Source organism: Suricata suricatta, chromosome 9 (genome assembly GCF_006229205.1).
Source record: "Suricata suricatta isolate VVHF042 chromosome 9, meerkat_22Aug2017_6uvM2_HiC, whole genome shotgun sequence".
NCBI lineage: Eukaryota > Metazoa > Chordata > Mammalia > Carnivora > Herpestidae > Suricata > Suricata suricatta.
Genome location: NC_043708.1, coordinates 66,304,249 through 66,328,117, shown reverse-complemented (window position 1 = coordinate 66,328,117; position 23,869 = coordinate 66,304,249). Strand labels below are relative to the sequence as shown.

The window sequence follows — 23,869 nt, the reverse complement described above, 5'->3', positions numbered from 1 at the left end:
ATGTTTCAAAAGGAGGAATCAAAGACAAAGAGTCTTTCACAGAGAGGAAACTTTCTGTCTGGACTCCGGATACTTCATCCAGATGGTAAATGGGAAAACTCTGTCTTGAGCTGATAAGGAAACTGAAACGAAACAGGTTTTGATTAGCTGATTAATCACAGTGAAGCAATGCCCCCCAAAGACTGCATTTAACTGTATCATGCTCTATATCTCAAATGCAAAATTCCTCTTTTGCAGTTTTCATCATTCAGTTTAAAAAGATTGGAATTCTTAGGTTGTTAAATCACTGTATTAAACATACGAGAACAAGTTTAACCTCTACAGTATCAACTTCAACCTCTGGGGTTGAAATAATTGCTTGCAGTTATACAAATATGCTATGCAGGAAATAATATTGCTTAATACAGTATAACTATTGTTTTTATTTATTAAAATGCTATCAGCAATAAATCTTATTTCTTTGTATACTTTGTTCTTTTAATATATTCTGTGAAAAATTCCAAGTTGTATATATGTGTCCTTCAGGGCAGTTAATGGTTTTCAAAAAAAGAAATGGATTTTATTTTTTAAAAACAAATTTTGAGGCACCTGGGTGGTTCAGTCAGTCAAGCATATGACTATGGCCCAGGTCATTGTCTCATGGTTCATGGGTTCAAGTCCCTCATCAGGCTCTGTGCTGACCACCCGGAGCCTGGAACCTGTTTCAGATTCTGTGTCTCCCTCTCTCTCTGCCCCACTGACACACTGTCTCTCTCTCTCTCTCTCTCAAAAAATTAATAAACATATAAAAAAGTTTTAAATTTTTATGTAGATACCTATTTTTTACAGATAAAAATGAAAAAATGATCAATAAGGATTTTCAAGAATAAAATAACCTTACAATATTATAGTTTTCTGGATTATTAGAATGAAAAGACAAGCTCAAGGAGAAATGAAATACTGTAAAATTTCCAGTATTAAAGAAGATCCTGTTCATACACTATTTCCAAATGGATAGTAGTATCCAATTGTTTGGATATACAGATTCCATTGGATTAATTTAAAATAACGATGGCACTGTTTTATTTAAAAAATTTTTTAAAATGTTTTATTTATTTCTGATACAGGGAGAGACAGAGCATGAGAGTGGGAGGGGCAGAGAGAGAAGGAGACACAGAACCGGAAGCAGGCTCCAGGCTCTGAGCTGTCAGCACAGAGCCTGACGGGAGGGGGGGGGTGTCGAACCCACGAACATGAGATCTGACCTGAGCCGAAGTCGGAGGCTTAACCGACTGAGCCACCCAGGTGCCCCTGTTTTATTTTAAATGTAAATTTGAAATAAACTGAAACTCAAATCCTCTGCAACTTCTTAAACTTAAGCTAAAAGGTTGTAGATGTTAATTTTTGTGTGAGGGAGTATGTACAATACTTTCTGTAAATAATATCCTTTTTTTGTCTTTTGTTAACACTCTGACTTACAGTCTATTTTGATTGATCTGTCTCTCAAAAGTGAATAAACATTAATTTTTTTTAAGTCTATTTTGACTGATACTAGTACAGCCACCACCGATCTCTTTTGGTTATCATCTGTATGGAATACTTTTCGCACCCTTTCAGCTTATGTGAATCTTCTAGGGACTGAATATTCCCAGCCCCCCGGCTCAAGATACTTGGTAATGTGGCCTTTGAGAAGTAACTATGTTTAGATGAGATCATGAAGATTAAACCTTCATGTTGGGATTAGTACCCTTCTGAGAGGAGACATCAGAGTGCTTGTTTTCTATTTCTTTCTTTATCTGTCCCTGTCTCTCTTCTCTCCTCTCTCTTGCTCTCTCCCCAAGCACCTTGGAAACACCATGTGAGGACATAGCAAGAAGTGGACTGTCTGCAAGGCATGAAGAAGATTCTCATCAGGAACAGAATCTGTTGGTACTTTGCTTTTGGATTCCCCAGACTGCAGACCTGTGAGAAATGAATGTCTGTTGTTTAAGCCATCAGCTGATTGTATTTAGTTATAGTAGCCCAACCTGACTACAACAGTGTTGATAGTCTAAAGTGAGTTTCTGGTAGCATATAATTGGATCCTGTTTGTTTGTTTGTCTTATTAAATCTGTTCAGTCAGTCTATGTCATTGAATTTGAGAGTTTAATCCATTTGCATTTAAATCATCAGGATGGAAGGAATTCTTATTGCCATTTTCAAGATTTTTTTTATGTCTTGTAGACTTTGTTCCTTCTTTTTATTGTTTTCCTTTGTGTTTTATTATTAATTGATTTTTTTTAGTGACCTACTTCGTTTCCCCTCTTATCCCCTTTTATTTATATTTGATAGATATTTTTCTTATGGTTACATTTTTTTGTTTGTTTTTCTGGCACTAACTCAAGTTTTTTATTCCCCAGAAGTGATAACTAAGGGGAGGAAAAGGTAGGCAAGGAGGAGACAGAACAAGCCAGAGAGAGGAAGGAGCGAAGAAGAGAGAGGATAGTAAACCACTGTGAAGCTAGTCTCAGGACTTGTTCAGTGTTTGTATGTCTTGAGCTTGTATTATCACCAAGCAGGCATTGTTTTCATCATTATGGGACATGGTATTGTTTTTATTATCTCTCAATATGATTTTTATACTGAGTTTTCTGTCTCCCTTTTTGGTAGCCCACAGTGTCTGTGGGAATAGCCCTATGGTACTAATTTTAATTTATTGAAAGGGATTAGAGAGGGACCCTGGATTAATTATTCACCTTTTATAACCTAAATATTGTGAGAAGTTTTTTGAGTGGTAGCAGTTTTGGGTCCCATAACATGTAGACAACTGCCTAGCCTGTGGGGCCATCTGTGGTAAGGGATCCCAGGAGAATCTGTACCTTAATCTGGTTTCCATTCCTTGTGGGTTATAGGCATGATGGCAAATTTATTAAAAAAAAAAAAAAAGGATAGACATTAGTAAAGTTCCCCATATAAAGTGAGTCTTCATATTACATAAAGGACAAACTTAGTCTTTATAAATCTAGGTAGGAAAGAGATATGGGAAGATGTTTTAAAGTTAGTGTGAGGTGTGACCAAAAAGGGGTCTTAAATTAAGATATTAAAGCCTGGGGCAAAATAGAAATTCATTTACGGGTGCATTTGCTTGGTGTTTAAGAAGGAAATGTTTGAGGAGACCATCATTATCTGTGAGGCAAGAGATTTCTGAGTTCTTCACCCTGAAGGGAAAAACTCTTTAGTTAATGAACCAATAGGTTAGAAGACACATAAAGATGCAACCATTTCTTGGCTGGAGCATCTAGCATTAAGATGACCACCTGAAGTTTGGCCAGTTGTGTTGACGGTAGAGTTCAACTTTTACCAGGACATTATGGATGAGGGATAGAAAGTAGCAGCATTCAGTTGAACTCCAGTATTAATGATGGTGTCATTGTCATCAGTACAGACTGTGAGCTTCCATTGCTGTTTACTCAGTCAATCTCAAGGGGCTCTTAGGCTCTGAGGAGGGATGATCTTCTGTAGCACCATAGCATTTGGAAAAAAACTGAGGACACAAGACTACCTCCTAATGCAGGTGAAGTGTGCCTAGGTTTAGCTCCATTCTGTATTAAAGATATTTCAGTGGCCATGCTTAGCTTGTAGGGTATCGCTTCTAAGATCCAAAGTGTAATGGATAACTGGGTATGGAGGGTCACACTTAGAGGGTCTGTGATAGCCACTGTTTCCAAGAGAGTCTAGTATACAGCCAGCAAGTTTTACTTTAATAGTGTATAGAATAAGGTTGAGAGAGCAATATCTTGCATCAGCAGCCCTGGGGCAACTTACGGCCATCATAGATGGGTCTAGAGACTCCAACATGCATGAGAGGAGGTGGTCAAAGCCTCTACAGTGAAGAAATCTCTGAGGAAACGAAGAAGAGTATCGGTTAATTTTAATTTTGACATAGTTCCCAGTCTTGTTGGAAGGGCCACCACTTAAGGTAGACTGATTTATAAGTAACAACATCAGGAAAATTAAGTAAAATATGTAAATTAGAATTATGTTGCCACCAGAACACAAAAAGAACTGTACCATATTGGACATGGATGTCCTTAATGAATATGGCAGACCAATTTTGGAGGAGAATGTCATCAGTTTAATGTCATAGACATGTGCCCCTGGAGAAAGGTAGATACAGTTAATATTTTGTCTTCAAAGATTGTGTGTTGAGGTACCCCCTAGGTACCTTAGAAAAGACATGCTGTGACTTTTTGAAAGTGAAAGCAAACTGCAACTAAGAGGCTGTTGAAATAGATACTGAAAAGAACATAACAGACTTATCTGTAATAGCAAAACATTTACCAGCTACCATTTGGATGGAATAAGTAATTTAATAATACTGGATATTGGGTGTGTTGACTTTTTGGACTTCATTATTAAGGTTGTAGTAATCTGCCATGAGGCAAAATATATTCCCTCTATGTTTAAGAACAGGCAAATTGGGCTGTAAAATGGGGAAACAATGGGCTTAATCATCTTTTTATTTATTAGGTCTTATAAGTTTCAGTACTTCAAGTTCCTTGTTTTATTTTATTAATTTTTTAAAGACCCTATTTTAACTTAAATTGCCACATATTCACGTTTTAACTGGAGGTCCATGTGGCCCCATTTTATCAAGCCAGTTTGTAAGTGTCAAAAACTTAATTTGAATTTACTGCTCAGTGTAGTTGAGTGTGTATGGCAACGATGGGATATATTAGGGCAATGGATATTGTGACAATGGAAAATTTATGCAAGGCTGTATTTAAAGACAGCTCTATTTTTTTTCTCTATTTTATGTTCACTTACTTTCATAATATTAAATGAGATACCATCTTTAAATTTAAATTTTTTATGTTTATTTACTTTGAGAGCATGAGTGCAGGCAGGGTAGGGTCAGAGAGAGAGGGAGAGAGAATCCAAGGAGGCTCCACACTGTCAGCACAGAGCCCAATAGGGGCTTGATCTCATGAGCCCTGAGATCATGACCTGAGCCAAAATCAAGAGTCAAGACAAGTAACCAACTGAGCTATCCAGGTGCCTCAAGTACCATGTTTGAATTTAATGGGATACCCAGTTATAACTATAATCTGAGAACCAGTATTTATTAAGTTCATGAAGCAATGTTAGTTCATTTTACAAAATGTTAATCTAGAACCTATGTTGTAGAAGCACAAAGCCAATCAGTACCCTTTTTATTTTTTTGTTACATAAAATCTTTTAGCAAATTTTTTATTTCCATTTGGGTCAAATTATAAATGTTTGTTTTGATTTAGTTACATATATACAACATATATATATATATATATACAATATTGTAAATTACTTCTAGATACGGGAAAACTTTGGTTTGTGAGCATAATTCATTCTGGAAACACTCTTGTAATTCAAAGCACTTGTATATCAAAGCAAATTTCAAGAATCATTGATTCAGTTGTGATCATTTGACATTTGGCGTCAGGTACTACTCACATTACAAGACATTGCTTGTTTATCAAGTTAAAACTTATTAAAAATATTTACGCATTTTGCAGAACACTCACATACCAACCCAAGGTTTTACTGTAACTTAATTTATATACTTAAACTTTATTTTTCCCTTCTATCTAGTTTTTTTAAAAAAGTTTCTCTCTCTCTCTCTCTCTCTCTCTCTCTCTCTCTCTCTCTCTCTCATTCTCTCTCTCTCTCTCTCTCATTCTCTCTCTCTCTCTTTCCTGTTTAGGCTACCTGAAACTATGAGTTTTAGTTTCTGTTTTTGTCTGACAACTCAGTGCTGACTCTCTAGGTGGCTGCAGGACAAGGTGGCGGTGGGGCAGGGGCACGGTGGCCTACCTTATAGGCAGTAGTCTCACCTTCCAAACTTTCTCAGTCTACCTCCCAGGAAGTGGGATTTGCATTTAGACAGCTGTTGCAGCCTTTCCTCAGGACAGCACACTCAGCCCCCGTGTCCCAACTCTCTGTCCCATTTTCACTGTTGTTTTGAATGACTCTTTAGAATGGCTTGTATTTCTAGGTCAATAAAATTTATAGTGTCTGTTTTAGTCTCTTGTCTGCCCCTGACTGCTTTTACCCTTTGGATATTTACCATATTCATTCCTTCTGGTCCATCATAAGCCTGTTTGTAGGCATCTGCCTCTGGTTCCAGGGTGTCCTAGTTGACCTGAAGGGCCTGGAGTTAGCATCCAATCCCGAATAGCAGTTGTGGGTGTATTTCTGGCTAGGCCTACTAAGCTGTTTTAGCTCAGTAACAAGCTTTTAGCTGGGTAGCAGGCTGTGGCTACCTTGACTCCATATACTATCCTAGGCTTGTAGATCATCTGTGGGCAGTCTCCGACTACCCAACTCTAAGGCGACGATAAATTAGATGTTGACTCATCTCTGCCAAGCAACTTCCTACTAGCCTTAATATAAAACTTTGTATTCATTTTGTATTGTTTCTACTATAGAAAGCATTAGGATTTACTCAACTCTGTAATTACTCAATTTATCATTGCAGTGTAGTTATATAAATGTGGGTGAGACATTGAGATTATATTTAAAAAATTTTTTTAGATAAAAATACTTGAAGAACAGTATAATAACTACTGAAATATTCAGTTTCATAAAGGGAAGTGATATGAGTAATTACACTTGGAAGCTTCATTGAAGTTTTATGAGTAAATTACTAATACTTTACATTTATTCAAGACTTGGGTAACCATTTATTTCCTTCATTTTTAATTTTTCTCCCCATACCTAGTTTTAATCTATATTTACAATCATTGTATTTTAACTGTCATTTTTTTTTTAATTTATTTCTTTGCCCTATTTTTTACCTATTTCTTTTATCTGTAGTCTATGTATTTTATTTCTTTCCCCATAATTTATATCATTTTCTTTAATTAACTGAAAGATCCATGTTAAAATATTCTTTATTCAAGATAAACATAATTTTTTTCTCTTTAATATTTTCCTCATTTGTTCATTGAGCACACTATAAAATCATTTCTAAAGTGTCTTATTTTGTGTATGTTGTATGTGTGTGTGTGTGTGTGTGTGTGTGTGTGTGTGTGTGTGTTCTTTGATATACTGGATGAGTATCACTCAATAAAACAATCTGCTGACCTTGTCTTTGTGCAAGTAGCATCTTCATTTTATTATAAATGCATAAAATTCATGGCTTAGTCAATAGCCAAATGACAGAGGATATATTATAGTAATATATTCTTTCATGTATAAAGCCATGAGTGAAATGATCACTTTTTGGTGATTATGAGAATACACAGTATTAGATTTTTTTCCAAAAATTAAAAAGAATGTCATCTAGATTTCTCTCCATTTATGACAGTGACAGTTATTAACTTTCTTTTTAACAATCACCTAATTTCCGAAATTGAATTTGTGACCTTTGAAGCATGAAAGAGGATTACAACAAATATATGTGTATTTTTAAAACACATCCTGAACTTGTTATTTTATTTTTTTCAAGGACTTAGGTCATGCCATTCACTGAAACTGAAAAACAAAAAATGCTTTGACTGTAACTACTGGGTTGTTTGAAATTTGCAGAATGAGGAAGAGGGTAATGGTTATAGTTTTTATTTGTGGATCTTGATTTAAAGAAATTTACAATGTTATTGTTCCATATTTATATATTTTACACATCTTACAAAATCAAATTACATGTGTCTTTAAAAGGCTATAGCACATATTTTTTTTAAACATTTATTTATTTTTGAGAGACAAAGCAAGATAGATCATGAGCAGGGGAGGGGCAGAGAGGCACACACAGAATTGGAAGCAGTCTCCAGGCTCTGAGCTGTGAGCACAGAGCCCAACTCTAGGCCCGAACCCATGAACTGTGAGATCATGATCTGAGCCGAAGCTGGACACTTAACTGACTGAGCCACCCAGGCGCACTCCTTGATTCTTGACCCATAATATTCTTTGAATGAGTAAATGAATGTATGAATGAATTAATAAATTTGGAAATACATTATTGACTCCAATGAGCAGTCAGAGCCACAGTCCATTATAGTTTGAAGACTTGTGATGTTGAGTAAGTTACCTCAGTTTCTAATAATTAAGTCTTCTGCTTAGTAGAAGCAGTACTTAGTTTAGAGGTATTTTGAGGATTATTTGGGAAAGTGTATCTTGAAATCATTATCAAAATATTTGGCATAAAGTGAATTTCAGTAAATATTAGCTCCTTTTTGAATGCAATTATAAAAAGAATGTAATAGAAATGCTGATGCATAGGGGCACATGTACCCCAATGTTCATAGCAACACTTTCAACAATGGCCAAATCATGGAAAGAGCCTAAATGTCCATCAACTGATGAATGGATCAAGAAAGATGTGGTTTATCTATACAGTGGAATACTACATGGCAATGAGAATGAATGAAATCTGGTCATTCATGGCACGGTGGATGAACCTCTAGGGTGTCATGCTAAAGTGAAATAAGTCAGGCAGAGAAGGACAGATACCATATGTTTTCACTCAAGTATAACAGGAGAAACTTAACAGAGAACCATGGGGGAGGGGAAGGAAAGGGAAGCAATAGTTAGGGAAAGAGAGAGGGAGGCAAATCATGAGAAACTCTTGAATACCAAAAACAAACTGAGGACTGAAGGAGGAGGGAGAATGGGGGGTTATGGGCATGGAGGAGGGCAATTGTGGGGATGAGCACTGGGTGTTTTATAAAAACCAACTTGACAATCAACTATAAAAAAATAAAAAGAATGTAATATCATTTCTCCCTTTTCACACTGATCATTAGACTGGAAGAAATTTAACATAATTAAGGACATCAAATAGGTGGGAAAACTTGGATTCAAACACACGTCTATTTGACCCCAAGCTAATAGTCTTCAACAGCCATTACAATAAAAAACCTATTAATATATCATAATAAAATATAAAGAATAGACTAGGGAAAATAAATGGGAATAGAAAAAGACTTTAATGGGGACAATTAGCTCTGTAATTTTTTTTAAATCCACTATCCTGTTCTTTACATGAAGCAACAATGTCATTGATAACTTAATGATGCAACCTGGAAAAGTGTATTGATAAACTCCTGTGCTCTAGAATAATCATGCCTAATACCAAATGTTATAAATTATCATATATTGGGATAGTAACCTGCCCACAAAGAAATCACTTCTCCTCATGAACTATTGAAGATAGTAAAGTTCAAATGATGATGCAAAGGGGAGACAAGTTATCATTCGTTGCAAATTTCTACCAGTAAGGAACTATGGTAAAGTTAACTGTTCTGGGCATACCTACTTTCCCAAGTTTATCAGATTAAGATAGCTCTGGAGGAACCTAGCTACTGCTAATACTCTATTTCTTTAAAAAAATTTTTTTAATGCTTTTTATTTATTTTTGAGAGACAGAGAGAGACAGCTGGAGCAGGGGAGGGTCAGAGAGAGAAGGAGATAAAGAATCTGAAACAGGCTCCAGGCTCTCAGCTAGCTGTCAGCACAGAGCCCCACGCGGGGCTTGAACCCATGAACCGTGAGATCTGACCTGAGCCAAAGCCAGATGCTTAACCAACTGAGCCATGCAGACGCCCCTAATACTCTCTGTATTTCATTCTTTCCTCTCCTTTACTGCAAATGTGTCCAATTTAAAAGCACTACTAATGTTAGAATAAGAGCATAGAAAGGTGGTGTACCTGATGCTGGATTTCATCTGATTTGATCTCGGACCCGACCTTTTCACCCATTACACACTGTTGCCTGGAGACAGTGTGGTCACTGGACGGGGCTGAATCAATGGAAGATTGGTTTATGTCTTCAGTCAGGATTTTACAGTTTTTGGAGGTAGTCTGCTGGGGCACATGCCCAAAAGATCTGCAAAATCATGGACCAGGCCCTGACAGTGGGGGCTCCAGTGATTGGACTGAATGACTCTGGGGGAGCACGGATCCAAGAGGGAGTAGAGTCTTTAGTTGGCTATGCAGACATGTTTCTGAGGAACGTCATGGCATCTGGAGTCGTCCCTCAGATTACTCTGATCATGGGCCCATGTGCTGGTGGGGCTGTGTATTCCCCGGCTCTAACAGACTTTACTTTCATGGTAAAGGACACCTCCTACCTGTTCATCACTGGCCCGGATGTTGTGAAGTCTGTCACCAATGAGGATGTTACTCAGGAGGAGCTCAGTGGTGCCAGGACCCATACCACCATGTCAGGTGTTGCCCACAGAGCTTTTGAAAATGATGTTGATGCCTTGTATAATCTCCGGGAGTTCTTCAACTACCTGCCCCTCAGCAACCAGGACCCAGCTCCCGTCCGCGAATGCCATGATCCCAGTGACTGTATGGTTCCTGAGCTTGACACAGTTGTCCCCCTGGAATCAACCAAAGCCTACAACATGGTGGACATCATACACTCTGTTGTTGACAAGCGAGAATTTTTTGAGATCATGCCCAATTATGCCAAGAACATCATTGTTGGTTTTGTAAGAATGAATGGGAGGACTGTTGGAATTGTTGGCAACCAACCTAATGTGGCTTCAGGATGTTTGGATAGTAATTCATCTGTGAAGGGGGCTCATTTTGTCCGATTCTGTGATGCGTTCAATATTCCACTCATCACTTTTGTTGATGTCCCTGGTTTCCTGCCTGGCACAGCACAGGAATACGGGGGCATCATCTGGCATGGTGCCAAGCTTCTCTACGCATTTGCTGAAGCAACTGTGCCCAAAGTCACAGTTATCACCAGGAAGGCCTATGGTGGTGCCTATGATGTCATGAGCTCCAAGCACCTTTGTGGTGACACCAACTATGCCTGGCCTACAGCGGAGATTGCAGTCATGGGAGCAAAGGGTGCCGTAGAGATCATCTTCAAAGGTCATGAGAATGTGGAATCTGCTCAGGCAGACTAAATCGACGTTTGCCAACCCCTTTCCTGCCACAGTGAGAGGATTCGTGGATGACATCATCCAGCCTTCCTCCACACGATCCCGAATCTGCTCTGACCTGGATGTCTTAGCCAGCAAGAAGGTACAGCACCCTTGGAGGAAACATGCAAATATTCCATTGTAAACAAATCAAAGGAAAATAAACCAAGAGCCAATTACCACCTGACCATTTGCACCTGTCCCTCCCTTTTACAATCATGAAACCTGAAAATCTAAATACCAGAATAACATGAAATGGGGGCACCTGGGTGGCTCAGTTGGTTAAGTGTCCGACTTTGGCTCAGGTCATGATCTCACAGTCCGTAGGTTCGAGCCCCGTGTCGGGCTCTGTGCTGACTGCTCAGAGCCTAGAGCCTGCTTCGGATTCTGTGTCTCCGTCTCTTGCTGCCCCTCACCTGTTCACTCTCTGTCTGTCTCTCAAAATAAAGACATAAAAAATTTTTTTAAAAAAGTAACATGAAATGGCTGTTTATTAAATTCTAAGAAGATTTTATTTGTGCCTTACTGTAAAATTAATTGTTTTATTAAACATTTGTTTTAACTGGTAAAAAAAGAAATGTGGCCCTGGGAATTGCTGCCATTTTATTTTTCCATAATTTTTCTCCATCTAGTAATTAAAAGTCTGCTTGCAAGTCCCTAATGTATGTATTGTTACAGGTATAAAGAGGAGAGATTTTATAACTCCTTATTTGTGTGTATTTGTGTACAGAACCATGAATTCATACTGATAACTCCAACTCTCATCCAATACCAGAGTTTATTCTAGTCTTTCCCCTTTTTCTATTTGTAACTCTTTCTTTAAGAGTGAGAAATCACATCTTATTATTCATATTTTATTTACTTGTGTGCACGATCCTAGAATACACATAAAGTATTTCAGAATTGCTCAGCTATGCCTTTGTGAAAAACAAATTTACTAAATAGAGTACAGTATTTCTACATAGTGCTTTTTGTTTCATCTTAGATGAAGATAGCAAAAACAGCTTTCCAACTTCACTGAGGTTAGTTCTTTTCTTTTCCACCCAATTCAGTGTTTTTATGTTATTATTTATAATAGTTATGTTAGTCTTTTCCAGTTTGTGTTGTATTTGAATTTTTTTCCATAGCCTGGTTGAGTCAGACCAGGTTGTTTTTTCTTATTTATCACTTGGTCATATAGAAACACCACTTCCCACTCAAGGCCATAGGTGTTAGCTGAGGGAGAAAAGATGGTGCTGCTCTTTTAAGTGACACAGGCCACCTATCTCATTTCTGACCTGTAAACCTGTTTGAGCTCTCTCTGAATGTACCATTTAAATAATATAAACTGCTTTGCTTATTAAATCTTAGATCTGATAATAAGTTGATTATGCCAGGATGCAGTGGAAATACAACCACTTGATATCCTATAATCAGGCATATAGTTTCTACTAAAGCACATTATTATACCAGAAACTGTCTTTGGAATGAGAGTAGTTCTTCCTATAGAAAGTATGGAGTTATGCTAGAGCTCCAAGAGTCTGCACAGTGCTTCCTTTCTTGGAGCTCCTGGAGCACTCCACAGTGGCTCCACCTACTTTGAATACTAAAGCACCCTGAAACATGATAGGCCATATGGGAAAAGGGGCAGGGCCACTCATACTGCAGTTAAAATCTAATATAGAATATTCTCTTATTCTGAACCCCAATAAAATACCATCAGAAATATATAATAAATTGATAAAATTAGAATTTTCAAGTTAGCCAAATAAGAGCTGTCACTCTCTTAGAGATAGGTTTTGAAAGATGCAACATTGTCTTTCACCATGTTGAAGATGACTTAGCATGCCAGAGTTTTTACCCACCATAAGCAATTGCATTCTTATTTTTTTTTTCGTGGCCAAGAAGTTATCAATAACTGCTCTCTCATCCTGAGGATCCTTATTTAATAGGAGAGCGGATGTGTAAAAAAAAATAAGTTGAAGGCTTCTAATAAAATGTGGTTAATCAAGTCAGTTAACTCTTTCATCAATTGTATCTTACTTAAATAATTTTACTTAAGTGTTATATTGGTTTTGGGTGTGCCAATATAATCATTAAAAGATTTTATACATTTCTCACTGTCCATCAAGATAAATGCAGTCTTATCCTTTTATTTATTTCACCCATCCCCCACAATCCCTCTCCTCTGGCAGCCATCAATTCTCTATATTTAATGGTGGATATACTTCCTTTTTCTTTGTTCATTTTTTTTTTCGGTTTCTTAAATTCCACATAGGAAGTCTTTACATATATTTGTCATTCTCTGACTGACTTAGCGTTATACCCTGTAGGTCCATCCCTATTGTTGCAAATGGCAAGATTTTATTCCTTTTTTATGGCTGAATAATATTGCATAGTGTATGTGTGTATGTGTGTAACCACATCTTTATTCATCTGTTAGTGGAAACTTGGGTTGCTTCCACATCTTTGATACTGTAAATAGTGTTGTAATAAACAGGGATGCATATATCTTTTCAAATTAATGTTTTTGTTTTCTTTATGTAAATATACTAGTGGAATTACTGGATCATATGGTAATTCTATTTTTACTTTTTCAATGAATCTTCATACTCTTTTCCACAGGGGTTGCAATAATTTGTATTCTGATTTGTATATACCAACATTGTACTAAGATTTCCTTTTCTCCACATCCTCACCAACACTCGTCATTTCTTGTGTTTTTTTAGTCATTCTGATACATGACTAAATCACCTCAGAATGAGGTGATATCTCAGTGTGCTTTTAATGACATTTCCCTGATGATTAATGGTGTTGCGTGTCTTTATATGTCTTGGTCATCTGTATGTCTTTAGAAAATTATCTTATTCAGGTCCTCTGCCCATTCTTAAGTTGGATTCTTGTGGGGATTTTTTTGTTTTTATTTTTTTGATATTGAATAGTATGAATTCTTTATACATCTTAGATATTAACTCCTTATCAGATACCTCATTTATATATATCGTCTCCAATTCAGTAGGTTACTTTGTCATTTGTTGATGGTTTCTTTTGCTGTGGAGACTTTTTATTTTGGTTTAGTCTCAATAGTTTAATTTTGCTTTTATTTCTCTTGCCAGAGGAGACATATCTAGAAAAATGCTTCTATCAAAGAAGTATCAAAGAAATCACTGCCAATTTTCTTCTAGGAATTTTATGAAATCAAGTCTCACATTTAGGCCTTTAATCCATTTAAAATTTATTTTTGAATATGGTTGCAAAAAGAAGGTCCAGTTGCATTCTTTTACATGTTAGCTGTCCATTTTTTCCAACACCATTTATTGAAGAGAGTGTTTTTACCCCGTTGTATATTCTTGCCTCCTTTGTCATAGATTATTGACCATAAATATGTGGGTTTATTTCTGGACTCTTTTTTCTATTGATCCATGTCTAATTTTATGCAAGTACCCTACGGTTTTGATTACTATAACTTTGTAGTATATTTTGAAATCTGGGATTGTGATACCTTTAGTTTTGCTTGTTTTCAAGATTGCCTTGCCAATTCAGGGTGTTTTGTGATTCCATACAAATTTTAGGATTGCTTGTTTTATTCTATGAAAAATGCTATTGGTATTTTGATAGGGATTACATTAAATCTGTAGATTGCTTTGGGTAGTATGAATATTTTAACAATGTTGGTTCTTTCAATTTATGAGCATGGAGTATTTTTCCATTTATCTCATCTTTAGTTTCTTTCATCAGTGTTTTATAGTTTTTAAAGTACAACTCTTTCACCTCCTTGGTTAAGTTTATTATTTTTGGTGTAATTGTAATTTCTCTTTTTACTATTTAATATTAATGTATAGAAATGCAATGGATTTCTGTATATTGCTTGGTATCCTGTGACCTTATAAATTCACTTATCAGGTCTAGTAGTTTATTGGTGGAGTCTTTAGGGTTTTCTATATATAGTATGTTATCTGCAAATGGTGAAAGTTCTACTTCTTCCTTGCCAATTTAAGTATCTTTTCTTTATTTCCTTTTTTTTTTTTTTTTTTGGTCTGGTTGCATCCAGTAGAGTTTCCATACTATGTTAAATAAAATTGGTGAGAGTGGACAACCTTGTCTTGTTCCTGATCTTAGAGGAAGAACTCTCAGTTTTTCACCATTGAGTGTGATGTTACCTGTGGGGTTTTCATTTATGGCCTTTATTATGTTGAGATATATTTCCTCTAAGCCTACTTAGTTCAGAGTTTTTTCATAAATGGATGTTGTACCTTGTCAAATGCTTTTTCTCTGCATTTATTGAAATGATCATAAGATTTTTATCCTTCCTCTTGTTAATGTAGTGTAATGTAGTATATCAAGTTGATGGATCTGTGAATACTGGACTACCTTTGCTTCCCTGGAACAAATCCCATTTGATTGTGTTGCATGATTTTTTTTAATGTATTCTTAGATTTGATTTGCTAATACTTTGTTGATTTTTGTGTCTGTGGTCAGCCGAGATATTGCCTGTAGTTCTCTGTTTTTGTAGTATTTTTACTGATATTGGTATCAGGGTAATTCTGACCTCATAGAATGAATTTGGAACCTTTCCTTCCTTTTATAGTTTGAGAAAAATATTCATTAAGTCTTTTTTAAATGTTTAGTAGAATTCACCTGTAAAGCTATCTGGTCCTGGACTTTTATTCATTGGGAATTTTTTTGACTATGAATTCAGTTTCTTTGCCAATAATTAGTCTATTGAAATTTTCTACTTCTCCCTGATCCCTGATTCAATTTTGGAAGTTTTATATGTTTCTAGGAATTTATCCATTTCTTCTAGGTTGTTAAATTTGTTGGCATATGTTTTTTAAAGTATTATCTTATAATTCTTTGTACTTATGTGGTATTTGTTATTATTTTTCCTTTTTAATATTTTTATTTATTTTAGTCCTTTCCACTTTTTTTTTTTTTGATGAGTCTATCTAAAGGTTTGTCAATTTGGTTGATCTCTTCAGATACCTAGCTCCTGGTTTCATTGATCTGTTATATTGTTCTTTTGCTTCTTAGTCTTTATTTCATTTAATTCAGCTCTCATCTTTATTATTTCCTTTCTTCCACTGGCTTTTGGGCTTTGTTCTTTTTTTTTCTAGCTCCTTTAGGTGTACATTTAAATTGTTTGTTAGGAGTTGTTCTTGCTTGTTTCAGTAGGCTTGCATTCTGTAATCTTCCCTCTTAGAATAGCTTTTGATGTAGCTCAAAGATTTTGGTCTGGTTTTTTTTTTTTTTTCATTTTCATTTGTCTCCATATATTTGATTTTCTCTTCCATTTCTTCATTGACCCATTCATTGTTTAGTAGCCTCTATACATCTCTCTTCTTTCCATATTTTTTCTTGTGATTGATTTCTAGTTTCATATCATTGTGGTGGAAAAGATGCACGAGAAGATTTTAACCTTCTTGAACTTTGAGACTTGTTTTGTGGCCCAACATGTGATCTGTTCTGAAGAATGTTTCATGGCACTTGAAAATAGTGTATTCTGCTGTTTTGGGGTAAAATGTTCTGAATATATTTGTTAGGTTCATCTGATTCAATGTGTTCTTCAAAACCAGTGTTTCCTTTTAGGAATTCTGTCTGGATGATCTATCCTTGATGTAAATGAGGTGTTAATGTCCCCTACTACTCATGCATTACTGTCATTTTCTTCCTTGGTGTCTGTTAATAGTTGTTTCCTGTATTTAGGTACTCCCATGTTGGGTGCGTAAATATTTACAGTTGTTACATCCTCTTGTTAGATTGATCTCTTTATCATTATGTAGTTCTTCTTTGTCTCTTATTAACAGCTTTTGTTATAAAGTTTATTTTGTCTGATATAAGTATTGCTACCCCAGTTTTCTTATTGCTTCCATTTGTCTGGTAAATTCTTTTCTATCCCTTCACTTTCAATCTGCATATTTCTTTTGGTCCGGAGTGAGACTTTTATAGGCAACATATACACGGGTCTCCTGTTTTATTCATTGACTCACCCTTTGTTTTTTGATTTGAGCATTTAACCTGTTTACATTCAAAGTAATTATTGATAGGTGTGAAACTATTTCCATTTTGTTACTTGTTTCTTCTCAGTTCTTTCCTTTTCTTGCCCTCTTTCTTTGTGGTTTTATGACTTATTTAGTGATAATCTTGAATTTCATACTTCTTATTTTTTGTGGGTCTTTTATAGGTTTTTGATTTGGGGTTATCATTAGGCTCATATGTAGCATGTTATGCATATAGCATTCTATATTAAACTGATGGTTGCTTAAGTTTGAACACATTCAAAAAGCACTAAATTTTTCTCTTCACCGCATGTGTTATCTATATGGTATCATACTTTACATCTACCCCTTGACTGAGGTTTATGGATAGAATTGATTTTACTTAACGGCTATACAGATAAGTGGTTAATCTACTTTTATTATGTGTGTATTTACCTCTGAAGTTTTTCCTTTCATAAAGAAAGGTACCCACTCATGGCCTCTTCTTTATACTCAGAGAATTCCTTTTCCTTTCTTTTAAGTCTGGTTTGGTGGTGATGAACCTTTTTGATTTTTATTTGGGGAACTCTTTATCTCTTCTTTTGAATAATAGCCTTGCTGTATAGAGTATCCTTGGCTACAGTTTTGTTTTTTTCTTTCTGCATTTTGAATACATCATACTACTCCCTTCTGGCCTGCAAAGTTACTGTTGAAAAATCAATTGGTAGCCTTATTATGTTTCACTTGTCTGTTACTTGTATTTTCTCTTGCTGCTTTTAAAATTGTCTCTTTGTCACTGCTTTTTGCTATTTTAATTACTAGGTGTCTTGGTGTGGATCTCCTTGGGATGATTTTGTTGGAGGCTCTCTATACCTCCTGGATCTAAAGCTCTGTTAGCTTCTTCAGCTTAGGAAAGTTTTCAGTGATTATTTCTTTAAACAAATGTTCTACCTCCTTTTCTCTCTCTTCCAGGATCCCAGTAATGCGCATATTATTATGCTTGATGATGTCATTGAGTTCTCTTAACCTCATTTTTTGTTTTGTTTCATTTTGCTGGTAAGGCTGTAGATTTCCCTTACTCTGTCTTCCAGCATACTGATGTGTTCTTCTGTCTTCTCTAATCTATTATTGATTCCTTCTGAATTTTTAATTTCAGTTATTGAGTTCTTTATCTCTGATTGGTTCTTCTTTATATTTTTATCTCTTTGTTGAGGGTTTCGATGAGATTGTCCACTATTTTCTTTAGTCCAGTATCTTTATGACCATTACTTTGATTTCTTTATTAGCAATTTATTGCTAATTTATTGCTTATCATTGTTTCATTTAGCTCTTTGGCTGTGATTTTATCCTGTTCTTTCATTTGAAACATATTCTTCTGTCTTCTCATTTTGTCTAAATCTCTGTGTGGTTTTTTTTGTATTTTTAGGAAAGTAGGTCACAACTCCTGATCTTGAAAGTGGGTGCCTTATGAAGAGGAGGTCCTGAGGTGCCTGGAGGGCAGTGTCCCCTTTCCACCAGAACAAGGTGCTTCAGGTTGTCTCTTATGTGGGTTGTGTGTGCCCTACTATCATGACTGGGCCTAATTTTCCTTCAGTTTAGTCAGCTTCATTCGCTTAATTTGATTGTTGTGGCTGAGGTTTGGCCCTTGTGTTTTAAGAGGCCAGTCTGGGGTCTTTGTAGGCTTGTAGTTAGGCAATATCAGCAACCAGACCAGATGCCTACCTTCAACCCTTTTGCCAGGATTTAGTCGCACCAAACTGCAGGGCACTCTCCCTGCATTGTCCAGAGAGGATTTTGTTATTAACAGGACCGTTCATCAGTCCAATGCCTGCAGGGACTGCAGATGCACTGATGGGCAGGGGACTCGCTGTACTGCCAAGGTTTGGTGCTTAGACTGTGAATGTGCTGGTCTGAGGTTATCGTTCCCTCTCCTTAGGGGAGGAGTCACATTGGAGTGGTGTTGGTCCCTGCTGGGGCTTGCTGGTAGGATTCAACCTGGAAGCCACTTTGGAAGGACTCTGGCTGAGTGCAGTGGGCTGGATGGGGAGATCCGGAGGAGAGCACAGGGCCCTCGTGTTGGTAGGTTAGGTGGAGAGTGTTTCTGCAGGGTCCTGCATGTGTATCTGATCTGGGGTCGGGAGAGGGAAACAGAAATTGCATCTGCCAGCTCTTCTATTCTTGGAGAAGTTCCTAGAGATCCCTGCCCCTCCAGCATGCATTCTTATTAGTAACTAAATCTCCTTCATATATACCCCAGGCACTTTCCGAACTGCTGCTTATATGCTGTATCTCAGCAGGGTTGTTTGTTATATTGTCTCTTTAAGGGGAGGACTCAGTTTCTTATCACCCTTGGGTTCTCCCAAGCCAAACCCACTGATTTTTAAAGTAGCGGAGCTAAGATTTCTGGTTGTGGAAACTCAAGAAGTTAAGACATACTGGTTTTCAAAGCCAAATGTTATGGGGACTCATCTTCCCTGATCAGGTTTCCCTTGCCTGGGGTGCCTGGTGTGGAGTCGGCTTCTCTCCCATCTCTGTGCTTGTGGCCCCCCAGAGACTAACCACCAAGGGAATTCGGTTCCTGACTACATCTCCACCCATCCTACCCTTTACAATGTGCTTTTCTCTCTCCAATTAACTGTGGAAAGTCTGTTCTGCCAGTCTTAAGGTAATTTTCCAGATTGGATGCAATAGGTGTGTGCATGAAACAAAGTGAGCTTAGGATCCTTTTACTCTTCCATCTTCTTAGAAGGCCTCCAGCAACTACATATTAATCCCACTGAGAAGATTTTAGGATGTATTAAATAACACATAATTCAGTGTTACCTGTGGAGAAGGAAAGCTGGTGTGGTTATGCAAAAATTCCTATCCCCATTAGTCATTTGTTGAGAGCCTTCCAGGTAAAGAGTGATACTAGTGGAACTTCTGATCTGCCCAGATTGAAGATACAAATGCAGATAAATAAAGCTATAAAACTCAACATGACTCTGAGCAGGAAATATTTCTTAAGTAGCCTCAGTAAGTCAATCATAAAGGAAAAAGGACAGTTGGACTCCATTGATATTGAGAACATTCTTTATCAAAAATCACCATTAAGAGAATGAAAATTCAGGTCTCATGTCAGATTCCTGTATCTGACAGAGGAATCACATTCAGTGCACATGTACACACACACACACATCAAAAGAAAAATCATAAGGCAGCATCATTCTAATACCAAAGCCAAACAAGTACACTGTAAGAAAATTACAGGCTAATATCCCTGATGATGATAGATAATGAAAATCTTCCATAAAATATTAGCAAATAAAATTCAGTAGTACATTAGAAGGACCATACAACATATTTAAGTGAGATTTATTCCAGGGATGCAAGGATGGTTCACATCCTCAAATTAATAAATGTGATATACCACATTAACAAATGAAAGGCAGAAATCATATGCTCACCTCTGTCAATGCAAAAATAGTATTTGATAAAATACAACGTTCTTTCATAATAAAAACTCAGTAGGTAAGGTGTAATTGGATTGTATGTCAATGTAAAAAAGGCCATATATAACAAGCCTGTAGCTCACATCACACACTATGGCAAAAAGCTGAAAGTTCCATTGAGAGTAATTAGGGGAGAAAAAAATATATAAAAGGTATCCAATTCTAAAAGATAGAAGTAAAAGTGTTTGTAAGTAACATAATTTTATGCATTGAAAATCCTAACTAGACCAAAAGAGTGTTAGAACTAGTAAATTCAGTAAGGTTGCCAGATACAGAGTTAATCTGCAAAAAATCAGTGTGTTTCTATATACTAACAAGTTTTTGGAAACATAAATTAAGAAAACAGTCTCATTTACAGTAGCATTAAAAAGAATAAAATACTTAGGAGTAAATTTAACCAAGGCAGTGAAAGATCTGTACACTGAAAACTGTAAAAAAATGTTGAAAGAAATTCAAGAGGACACAAATAAATGTAAAGATATTCTGTATTCATGAACTGGAAGAATTTTAATGTTGAGATGACCATATTACCCAAAGAGATCCATACAGTGCAATCAGTTAGTACAGTCTATCAATACAATCCATATCAGCATTCCAATGGCATTTTAACATGTTTTAAAAACAATATGAATATAGGCCCACAAATACCATGAATAGCTGAAGCAATCTTAAGAAGAGCAAAGCTAGAAGTATCACACTTCTTGATTTTAGAAATAAACCCATCTAGGGGCACCTGGGTGGCTCAGCCAGTTAAGTGTCTGACTTAGTTTCGGCTCAGGTCATAATCTCACGGTTTCATGAGTTCAAGCCCTATGTCGGACGCTGTGCTGGCAGTGTGGAGCCTGCTTGAAATTCTCTCTCCCTTTCTCTCTCTCTGCTCCCCCCTCCTCTAAAAATAAATAAACTGAAAAATTTTAAAAAATGGGGAAAAAAAGAAAGAAACCCATGCATATATTATCAATTAATTTTTCACAAAGCACAAAGCATACACAATGGGAAAAAGATAGTCTCTTTAATAAATGGTGCTGGGAAAACTTGGATTTGCATCCACTTAGAAAAGAATGGAATTCAGGCTGCCTGGGTGGCTCAGTCTGTTAAGTGTCGGCCTTCGGCTCAGGTCAGATCTCACGATTCGTGGGTTCAAGCCCTGCGTCGGGCTCTGTGCTGCCAGCTAGCTCAGAGCCTGGAGCCTGTTTCAGATTCTGTGTCTCCCTCTCTCTCTAACTCTCCCCTGTTCACACTGTGTCTCTGTCTCTCAAAAATAAATAAAAAGCATTAAAAAAATTTTTTTAAAAAGAAAAGAATGGAATTGTACCCCTATTTTTATGTTATGTTTATTTACTTATTTTTAAGAGAGAGATAGAGAGAGAGACAGAGAGAGAATGCATGCATGTGAGCCACTGAGGGGCAGAGAGAGAATCCCAGGAAGGCTCCATGCTATCAGTGAAGAGCCCTATGATGGGCTCCAACTCACAAACTGAACCATGAGATCATGACCTGAGCCAAAACCAAGAGTTGGATGCTTAAGTGACTGGGCCACCCAGGCATCACCATACATAAACCATACATAAAAATGATTCAAAATGGATTAAAATCCTGAAACCCTAAAAGAAAACAAAGATAAGCTCCTTGATGCTGGTTTTGTCAACAATTTTTTCTTGATTTGGTAACAAGAGCACAGACAACAAACAAAAGTGGAACTACATTGAACTTAAAAGCTTATGTACAGCAAAAGAAAACCATCAACAAAATGAAAAGGCAGCTCACTAAATGGAAGAAAATATTTACAAACCACAAATCCTATAGGAGGTTAATAATCAAAATATGTAAGGACTCTGTGTGTGCGTGTGTTTGTGTGTATACATATTATATGCATTATATACGTATATATATGTGTGTGTATACACACAAACACACGACACACACACACACCTACACACAATAGCAAAAGAAAAAAAATTCCAATTAAGAAATGTGCAAAGGTCTTGTATAGACACTTTTTTTTTTCCAGGGGAGACACACAGATGGTCAACAGACACAGGAAATGATACTCAACATCACTAATCATCAAGGAAATGAGAATCAAAACCACAGTGAGTCCCTCAACACCTGTTAGGATGTCTGTAATCAAAGGGACAAGAGATAACAAGTGCTGGCCCAGATGTGGAGAAAAGGGAACACTTGTATTCTGGAGATGGGGATAGAAATTGATATAGCCACTATGGAAAAGGGTATGGAGGTTCCTGAAAATTTTAAAATAGAGCAATAATGAAGCTATCACGCTTCTAGATATCAAATCCATATCCCTAAGAGTTGTCTACACTCCCAAGTTCATTGCATTATTCACAATAGGCAAAATATGCAAAAAATCTTAGTGTTCATTAATTAATGATTTGATAACAAAAATGTGTGTGTTTTTATATAGCATATATACATATTAGATGTATATTAGATATATTAGATATAGATATATTAGATTTTTTGCCTATAAAAGAAGGAAATCCTAACATGTCCCAACAAAATAAATGAGCCTAGAGGACATTATTATAAGTGATTACTGTTGATAATATTGCATTGTATAACTGAATTTTGTTAGGAGATAGATTTTAAGCATTTTCACCAAAATGAATGAATGAATGAATGAATGAATGAATAGTAGCTATTTGAATTGATAGATGTTTTAACTTGGTAGAAAACCTCTCACAGTGTGTGTGTGTGTGTGTGTGTGTGTGTGTGTGTATCAAATAATCACATTGTATATTTTAAATATACTATTATTTTCAATTATACCTTAATGCTAGAAAAAATAAAATAAGAATAGCTAAGTTTATAATTTTATGTGTTTTTTGCTATAGTAAAAATGGGAAAAATTAAAAGATTGGATGAAAAAGTAGAAAGATAGTTATATAAAAGTAAGTATAAAAGATTCAAATGAGTTGACCAACAAAGCCAAAACCTAGTGCTCAAAAGTTGGTTTTTGACTAGAAACATAGATCCAAACAAAAGAAATCAGCACATGTATACATTTACAATACAAATCTAAAATTGAATATTGCTAAGGCGAGAATCTACTAGAAATCTACATACTGATTTCTTTTTAACTGCTCCTCACCTGGGCATGTTCATGTAGCACAATCCTCCCACCCTGTGGGAAGAGTAATAGATATTTCAAGATAGTTAATGACGGTCACTGCAATGTAAGCTCCATGAACCTTCACTGTACATTCGTTTTAAAAACACTACCACCTAAAACAATGGTGAGGACGTATGAAAGCTCAGTACTCCTTTGTTGAATCACTGAGTTGTCATAATGATCATGGAGAAACCTGCTAGTCAGTTGGCTAGCCATTGACAATTTAGCTTAGGCCAAGCCTATGTCTTAAGCAGAACTTTAAGTTAAGAAAACAGTAAGACATTTCAGGTAAAAGACTGTCCACCTCCCCCATAATTTGTGGAACAGAAGAATCTGCAGTTTTGAAAAGACTTGGGAAATAAACTGTTCAAGCAAATGGGGAGACAGGGTTGTTGGAATAGGAACACATAAACCAAAAAGC

General features: G+C 36.4%; 1 protein-coding gene and 1 long non-coding RNA gene across 2 annotated transcripts; one reads left to right on the top strand and one right to left on the bottom strand.

Moving 5' to 3' along the window:
- LOC115301805 lies at positions 1-23,532 on the bottom strand. Its single transcript, XR_003913297.1, has 3 exons — positions 23,428-23,532; positions 3,784-3,858; positions 1-122 (listed from the first exon to the last, which is right to left on the bottom strand). It is a non-coding gene; the product is annotated as an uncharacterized LOC115301805 (long non-coding RNA).
- Positions 9,735-11,032, top strand: LOC115301804 (propionyl-CoA carboxylase beta chain, mitochondrial-like). Its single transcript, XM_029951796.1, has 2 exons — positions 9,735-10,796; positions 10,895-11,032. Exons 1-2 carry the CDS (start codon positions 9,830-9,832, stop codon positions 10,960-10,962), a joined length of 1,035 nt encoding a protein of 344 aa, XP_029807656.1. The 5' UTR covers positions 9,735-9,829; the 3' UTR covers positions 10,963-11,032.
- Positions 23,533-23,869: the final 337 nt, after the last annotated feature.